We start from the raw sequence: 9174 nt of genomic DNA on the forward strand, positions 1-9174 counted from the left end.
ATTTTGCTTTATACTAAGTTAATTTTATAACTTCACAAGGCTAGTTCGTAATATGTAAAATATTTATATGATTTATTTACAATTAATACTTGATTAAGACCTACACTAAAATATGTAATAAAAAAAAACTTCTAAGGTTATTTAATTTGTGCTAATTTTTTAATTATTATTATTATTATTATCGTCTGCCCAACTTAAATCGGATTAAGCCACTAGGGGGCTATTTGAAAAAACCAAGTGGTTGCCATCATAATTTCATTCCCGTTTTTTTTTTTTTAATTTTAAATTTTATAAGGATAATTTTATTTTTTAAAATGTTTGCATTAATTTTTAAGCAATTATTTAAATATATATTTTAAAATCTATTTTAAATTAAAATTTGAAACTTGATACAATTTTTAAGTTTGAATTTAGCCCTCTGGTGGTTAAGTCAAAATTACTTGATACAGAATAGAGAAAATTCGATTTTATAGTAATGAAAACTTTCTCATTTAGTAGTAATTAACTTAATTACTTTATAGTTTGTACGAGTGTATCAGTTACGAATCCGTTATTAATAATTAATTCATTTATAAATATAAAGTTGAAAACGGCCTCTATGAATTAGTAAAATACTTGGTTGGTCACAACCGTACAGTATTTTTTTTTTTTAATTTTTAATATTTTAAACTTCTGAAACAAGATAACGATAAAGTATAGTAAATTGTTTTTTGATTTATAGAATTTTTATTATTATAGCTTTATAGATTTTATCTATTGCGATTTATTGATTCAAATTATGATAAGCGCTAAAAGCGCTTATCATAATTTGAATTGCAAGAAACAAAAGTAAGGATTAAAAATATTCAAAGTTTTAAAATATTTTTCGCAATTTCCCCTGAAATTTTAGCTGTTTTTTTTTTCTCTACTTTCATCTCACACGAAACACACGTTGATTCTTTAATGATCTTTCTCACGATTGCTATGGAAGCCAACGTTAATCTAATTTTAATATTTGTTTTCTTGTCTTTTCAACAAAAAACCAAGAATTTTTTCTTAAAATAAAGCAATTTTGTAGTATTTTAAACAATATTCTTTTCCATTTATATCCATATACTCTTAAATATATAACATATAGTCTATGTATTCCGTTACTCTTCAAGAGTGCTGAAAAAAAACTTCATATTTTATAAATTTATCCTTAAAAATAATTAATAAATCGGCTGAATAATGATTTAATACTTTTTTAAATAGTTAAAAAATTAAAAGTATTTTTCACAGATATATTTTTAAATATTTACAGATATTAAAGTTAATGTTAAAGGTTAAGATAAGAATAGTATTTATAAGATTTCATTCAGATTTTATTCAATAAATCCAATTTTCGCACGAAAATTATATTTTCAAGATTTTATATAAACCATTTTAAAAAGAAAATATACAAAATTTATCGTTACAAACTGCCTCGAAAAGCTGCAAAAATAAGATGATGCTTAACATAAAAAAATGCATGAAAATGTTTGTTTCGTTACGTCATAAGAAATATATTATACTTTCATTTAAAAATAGGTACATAAATGTTTCCTGTTCAATAAAATTAACGCATACAAGTGCTGTATTCAGCCTAACACAGTATATAAAGTGTTACTTTATCCGATACAAGAGTTATCGTCATCATGCATCTTCGTCACGTTTCGTCTCTACTTTGTAATGCCTATATTGGATTATTCTTGTTGTTTATGATGAAGAACAGATCTTTATCATGTTGTAAATGTGTTCTTTTACAAATTCTATAAATAATAAATGGTTCGGCATTTCTTTTAATACTATCCGAAGACGTTCAGGCCTGACTTAATTATTAATCCTGCATTGCAACGTTTTTAATGTACTTACTTATTTATTCGTAAGTATATTTAAAGAATAAGCCAGTTAAAAGTCCGATTAACGTTCTAAAAGTTTGCATATATACTTATAAAAGAAATACACCAATCAAAATAAAAATATACCTTCCTTCAGAGGCGCTCTTACGTTTGGACACGTACCACTTTTTCGTCTGGGTTGGTCTTTGCCTAATCCCCAAGAAGGCCCCAAATTTCATTATCGACAAACAACAGAAAATTCATGAATCTAACCTATCCTGCAAATAAAAAAAATATTTTTCCATTGTCCTATGCAACTATTTTTATGTACACCCGAGTGTAACCAGCGCCACCCTGATCCTACGTCAAATCATAGAGTTTGAAGCCTCTTCCATTATGTACAATGCCCCTTTTTTATAGTCTCGTGTCCACCTGTTTACGATCCAACGAAAGCGTAGAAACATAAATAGGTTGCCATTTACATACTACTGAAACATACCAGAAAGATTTAAATTAATTGTTTTCCTGCCTCCTACTGAGAAAATAAATAAATAGATTAGCATAAGGTTTACTATTCCCAATAGGTTCTTACAGCAGTGTTTTTATAATCAGTTAAAGAAGTTGAGACTTGCGAGTCTCATTAAACCTGGAAGAGTGTTGAAAACAGTTGTATAAACCTCCATATTTTGTGTTTTATACGGTGTGAGTACTTTAAAACTTGAAACGGCTTAATTTATCTTTAGATTTTTAAACTAATTTTACTAATGATTTCAATATCGATCGCCTTAAGTGATAACATTCTCGAAATTATAAATATTTATAAGCTATCTTTTAAACAATAAACGTAAATTTGTATCAATAAATAAGTTTTTAATAATTTTTCTATAAAATATATTAATGAGAATTATTTTATGATTTATTAAATTCGTAATTTCTCATTTATTTGTCGCAAAAGAATATAAATGTTTGTACTTCAGTAAAGAAAATTTATTCATCTTTAAGTCCGACACGTGTTTCATTCATTTATTAAATAATAAATTAGAACAGAAATAGAAGAAAGCACTCGCTCATCCCCAGTCAGAGGATATGCCCCTGCTGTTCAGGCTTTGCATTCATACTCGCGGTAATGCAGAGAAGCCTAACATTTACCTTTTTTCTATCCTAACGTGTGTCGAATATCAATTATATATAAAATTGAGCTGAAAAATCAACTAATTTGAAGAAAGATGGCGAAATTTTTTAAATAAATTTTTATTTAAAATGTACAAATTCTTGAGAAAATGAATATTTTTACTGTAAAACCGTCAATAAATTAAGTACTACGATTAATCATTTTAATCAGAAATTATGAGTTAAACTGCTTAAAAAATGATTTTAAAATAGTAAAATTAATTTTTGTGTGTAAATATTTGAAAAAACTTTGCTATTTTCAAATTACCTGTGGTGTTTTCACATTATAAATCACTTCCTTAGGGCGTTGGCTGATTAGAAAATGGCCAGATGTAAGGATTCTTGGATTATTTTGCAGTTTAAACACCTATACTTTACCCTTCTTATTTAGAAAAATCAATTCTCTAGCCATTCTATTCACTAATAACTAATTCTTAAATAATTTTACATCCTTATAACGTGTATTTAATTCTTAAAAAATTATATAAATTAACAGAAGAGAATGCAAAATTAGTTCAGAAATATATATTCCTGAATTAATTAATATATATTCCTTAAAACAGATGATAACAAAGTTACTTTACATCCCTTCTATAAACTAATTACACGAGTTACTGTTAAGAAGAAGTAACAAGATAAGGCACAAAGTACATCCTTATCGTAAAAAAAATCCTAAAAAATATATAATTAAATGCATTTTTCCTAGAACAAGTTTATGAAACTTTGTTGAAGTTTTTATATACTATATTTTAAGCAAATAGAATGATTTTAAAAGGATTATTCAAGGAATTTTCTGTACATTAATGTAATTACTAGTAAAACTTTTAACTAGTAAAACTAGTAATTGGAGGAGGAGGAGGAATTGAAGAAGGAACAACAAGTATTATATTCCCTTTTGAATATATTTATGGACGTTTATAATAAATTATTTAAGATTTTTAATGTTTTAAATGTATTAATAACCTTATAAAATTACATAAATCTTTATCGTAGTTAACCCCTTTAATCTACTTTAATATGTTTAAAAAAACATTAAAAATTCGGATATTTTGTATAAAAATATTTTAAAAAATATATAAAAATAATTTTTGAACTTTTTTTAATAATTAATAAAGTTTGAAAGATTTCGAATTAAGAATCAATATATTTTTATATCAAAATCTGAAACAGGAGTAGATAATGTATAAATTTTTATTGGGCTATATAATGGCTAATTAACTATAAGCAAGAAAGTAATTTGGCTAGAGGTTGGCGGTTAGGCCGCCATCTCTTGTTAATAATTAGAAATAAATTAGCTTTTAATTTAAAATATTCGGGAATAAAAGATTAGAGCGGAACTCGAACCCGCAACTTCTGCTTGCCTTACAGATGTGTTATTGTAGATAATTAACGTTAAAATCTTCAATCGAAGCCGGATTTAGACTTTTTCAGGCCCTAAGAAGTCCTCCTTCTTGNTCGTTAAGGAGCGAGAAAACAATTAAAAAAACATTGACAAAACATCTGTTAAAACAATTAAAATCGACGTAAATTTGAAATAAATATAGGTATAAATATATATGTATATATATATAAATATATTTGGAAAACGGTAAAACAGGAGAGAAGCTGATCGACCAGCTCTAGTTAAAGATGGAGATAGATCCTGAAAGGAGATAATTTATCTTGCTACTCACCTTCTCCTGTACAATTTCTGTTTCTGGTGTTGCATCTACAGAATCCGTCATCTTTACCACGAATTTTAATAAGCCAAAGATATATTTGAATATATCTCATCCACAGAGATAAACACTTTACTTCAATCTGCTGACCTCTGTTTGTCTTGATCCCAGATGGTTAAATCCTCCTAACGTCTGTCGCCCTCTGTTGATAGTTTGTGATACTAACACCCGAAATTTTTTTCCGCGTAAAATAACCCCTTTGTAATCTACGGATTGATATTTAAGTAAATTACAAGGAAATTTTAATTTTAGAATTTTTTTTAAAATTTAATTGAGGCTGGTTTCGTTTTGGTGTGAAAAGTTTATATGCCACGTTCGAATTTTAAATTTTGTAAACGATTTTATTTGTGATTTATTTTTTCTTTTAGTTATTGAGGGGAATTTTGAATTAAAATAATGTTTTATACGGTTAAAAGTTAGTAATTGTTTTCGATTTATCGATTTCTTGGATGCTGTCGATGCCATTAATTAATCTTGTTAATGGTCTTTGTCACTGAAGAAAATCGGGTTTTGATCGATTGATGATGAGGATGAGGATGATGACGACTTAAATTTCAAATATATATTTATATATATAAATTTACAAATGATATTTATTGAAAAATAACATTGAATTAATTGAAAACATGCGGCATAATAACATATTTCAATTTACAGAAAGGAATAATCATTAAACACATGGTCGAGGGTTCTTACCTCACCAGCCCGGTCACGTGAAGTTTTCCGGATTTTCTTCACGTATCTAACGTCTAAATTGAAGCTAGTTTCCCGTAGAAAATTATCTCGGAAAACACCCCCTTGGCAGATCGCCCATGGGTTGTGTTTCCTTATTTCATCAATTCAATCCACTTTTTGGTTCCATTATAGTATTTTTTTTTTTTTGTGAAGAAAGAGTGTAATTATCAGATAACGTGGAATCTATTTTATAAAATATGTGCCTATTTAAGAAGTAATGACATCCAGATACTAATAAAAGATGTGGGTTCGGTTCTTTCTCTGGAGTTCAATCATATATTTTGTATAGTCCTTTATTTCTGGCTTCGGTTACTCAATTTTTATAATCTTATAACGGGTTTCTATATATATCTTAATAATGAAAATTCTTACGTACCCAATTAAGAACGAAACTGGTTTTATATTAATTAAACACGTTGATAGTTTTTATAATAATCAATTTTTATTCAATATATTCATATAAAAAGCTGTATATAGGATTATTTTGAAGATTAAATCATTAAATTTCATTATAAACTAATTTATATTTTTGTTTTTTTTTATATTTAAACATCAATATAAATATTTTATATAGCATTTCTTTCCAACTCGACATCATAATTTTGAAGTACCTTACGGAAGCTTCAATCCAAAATACAATAACACTTAATTAATATAAATTTATTTAAATAATAATAATAATTCGTAGCAAAACGTGGGTTCAGTTCATGTGTCATTTTAATACGTCCTATTTCATTGTCATTGCAATGGAAAGACTAGATTGATGGGAGAAGGCACACGGCTCATGGGAAATCTGACAAGGAATGCACATGCCGAGAGGATTTTCTATGGAAAGTTGACCCTTATTTAGGTATTAGACACGTGAAGAAAATTCAAAAAACATGTGGCTAGCCCCGTTGGCGAGGCGCTAATCCGCGACAACTTACTAATGTTCGTTCGATGGCTTCATCCATTCGACCACTGATGGCCCGAGATGAAAGCGCTTCGTGCAATTTAATATTTATCCATAAAAAAGATTAAATAATTAAAATAATAAACAAATTAATCCAAATAAAGTTTTAACATTTATAACATAAAATAAAGCAGAAACACTCATAATTAAGATTCTCCTGACAAATTTTGATTTTCCCGCTGTGGGCCCTCCGACATTATGGATTCTGATACGTATACTTCCTATACTCCTAAGAGCAGTCACGAAAGGATTTAATTTGTCCGTCTAATTGTTTAATGAAAATTATTTTCATCTTGAAAAGTGTGACGTGTCAAGTGTGCAACGAAAATCGATATTTTTACAAAGCACTTATTTGTGATTGGTTATTTAAACATGGTGCGCTAATAGGCACTTTATTTCTTGGAGTCAAAATGGCTTTCTATTTTGCATTATTTGTTACGTGGAAGGGTGTACTGTACATGTGAAAAATCTCTCGTTTCCCATTATTATAATTAAGGAAGGATAAGTATACAAATATACGAAAAGGTAGATTTTGAAAGAAAAGATCTAAAGCGGACATCATTTAGATCGAAAACGTAGTATTAATTGAATAACACGTGTTTAAGACGTATAAAGAAAAAAGTGAAAGATAAATAATGTGCGATAATATACAGTCACGCGATCACCATCGTCAAGTTATCATGCAATCCACGAAGAAATAAAAGTTCTTTTGTTAACACTTCCGTGTTAGGGATTTTATTTAACTCTCTCTGTCCTTGGATACTAACAAGGCCACTTTTTAGCAAATCCATTATGGGTTCAGCCAAGTCGACAATGGTAAGGCCTGGTGGTGAGGGCGGAATCCTACATATCCTGAGTGACTACCCGAAAAATTCCTGGATTTTTCGACCCGGGTCCCCAGAGTGATAGACTGCCACCCTAACCGCTCGGCTATAGCCATGTTATGGATTTTATGTTGCTAATTTAATATAATCCATATAAGTTTATTATATCCTATAGGAATCTTTCTTATAAGTAGATGAGGACGTTTTCTTATTATTTTCTTATTATTATCTTATTAAAATCTTCCGTTCGTCGATAAAATTGCATTTAAAAATTTTAATTAAAATCTAATTACGTCTGAATAAAGTAAATTTTTAAGAGGAGATTTTTATTGAAGTTACGCGAAATAATTGTAAATAGCATTATTACAGCATACTTACGCTATTAAGAAAAACCTATTATATCATTATGGCAAATGGTTGTACTGAATAAAGTACGGTATCTTAGGTCTGACTAATATAACAAAATAATATAAACAAAACATTTCGTTAAACTTAGAGTTAAGTAAAATTAAGCAAAGGGAACCATAACAATGGGTAAATTGTGACTTATTTATTTAGTTAATCTTCAAGTGGTTTTATCCACTCTATCATTGGTGGGCTTTTGAAAGAAGATTTTAAAAAAGCATTAATACGAAATAGATATTCATCAAAAGGTTTTAATCAGTACTTCACATTGCCTTGCTAGACGGAGACGTGGCAGCAGATAAAGCTTGAAACACGAAGGCGGCGATGTAAGCTCCTCAAAACTCGTAATTGTAGAAAATTTTTGTGGAGAACTGAGGCGCGCGCTGCTTGGACAAAATTACACATATTTTTTTTTTTTTTATCAAATAAAAGGTTTTAATGAAATAAATAAATATGCCGTTGAAAAAATTGCAATTTTTTAGACTAATAGGGATTCTAGAACAATTTTTTACCGAAATTATAGTTATACCGCTATAAGAATTGCAATAATAACAAACTCCACAATTATATTTCCCGAAAGGCTCTTAAATTAAGTTATATAATTACATAATTATTATATAATTTTACTATTACTAACATTTCTATTACGTCATTTATATTAAAAGCACATAATTGAATTCTGTGTATAACCGAACACGTCGTCACGATTGATAAATTATATGGTTTATTAAAATCGCTAAGTAAACTTAAATTAATTACGCCTATTAATTTATAACTATATATTTTAATTTATTGTTAATAAAAATAATGTAACGTTCTATTTAGCAAATTATTTTAAAAAATTATTAATTTAAAAAATTGACTGGTATTTTTCTCCACTAGAGGTCCAACGATCGCATTTAAGCGTGAGAGAACCACGTGAGTAAGCAGACGGTGTTTACTCATGTTTGGGTACGAACATGGAGGATTACTTACGAGTATTATATGATGTCATTAACCTTTAGATAACTTTAATACATTAAAATGGCATATAATTGGGGCAATCCTTCCTACATTAGGGAGGAGAAGGTGCGTATAAAAACAAAATTAAGTATGAGTCCAGAACTTCTGCATTCAATGTCCAAAAAAATTGCACAGTTAACTAAGGTAAGTGTATTATAATAATATTCATAAGTTCGTTAACGAGTATTATGACGTTTATATACTTAAATACTTAAAATTTATTTAAATTTGTCTCAAAATTAAAGTTTCGTACAATAAAAAGGCATACTTTGTCTGAAAATGCGGGTTATACGACAAAAATAGAATCTTTAAAGCAAGTTTACACTTAGTTTTGGGTGTTAAATATTTGAAAAATCTTAAAAATTTTATTACTAATTTTTATTTTGATGTTTATGTCATGTTTATCAATTTAAATGTATATATTTTAAAAAATTAATATTATATAATATTATATAAATACTATATATATACAGTATATTAATAAATATTTAAGTTTTTAAATAAAAAATGAATTTTAAAAAAATTCTTAA

The 9174-nt window shown here is 27.7% G+C and overlaps 2 protein-coding genes across 2 annotated transcripts in view; one reads left to right on the forward strand and one right to left on the reverse strand.

Annotated features, from left to right (window-relative positions):
* LOC111626452 (uncharacterized protein ZK1073.1-like) overlaps nucleotides 1–4845 on the reverse strand; it is a 66932-nt gene extending 62087 nt beyond the window's left edge. Inside the window, exon 1 of the mRNA XM_023369823.1 lies at nucleotides 4682–4845. Coding sequence (XP_023225591.1) covers nucleotides 4682–4732 — 51 coding nt within the window. The 5' untranslated portion in view covers nucleotides 4733–4845. The remainder of the gene's footprint in view (nucleotides 1–4681) is intronic.
* The window catches only part of LOC111626462 (protein FAM184A-like), a 32805-nt gene that overhangs the window by 3067 nt on the left and 20564 nt on the right, over nucleotides 1–9174 (forward strand). Inside the window, exon 2 of the mRNA XM_023369839.1 lies at nucleotides 8525–8788. Coding sequence (XP_023225607.1) covers nucleotides 8666–8788 — 123 coding nt within the window. The 5' untranslated portion in view covers nucleotides 8525–8665. The remainder of the gene's footprint in view (nucleotides 1–8524; nucleotides 8789–9174) is intronic.

Source organism: Centruroides sculpturatus, unplaced genomic scaffold, assembly GCF_000671375.1.
Source record: "Centruroides sculpturatus isolate CEXI.00-Female unplaced genomic scaffold, Cexi_2.0 scaffold313, whole genome shotgun sequence".
Classification (NCBI taxonomy): Eukaryota; Metazoa; Arthropoda; class Arachnida; order Scorpiones; family Buthidae; genus Centruroides; species Centruroides sculpturatus.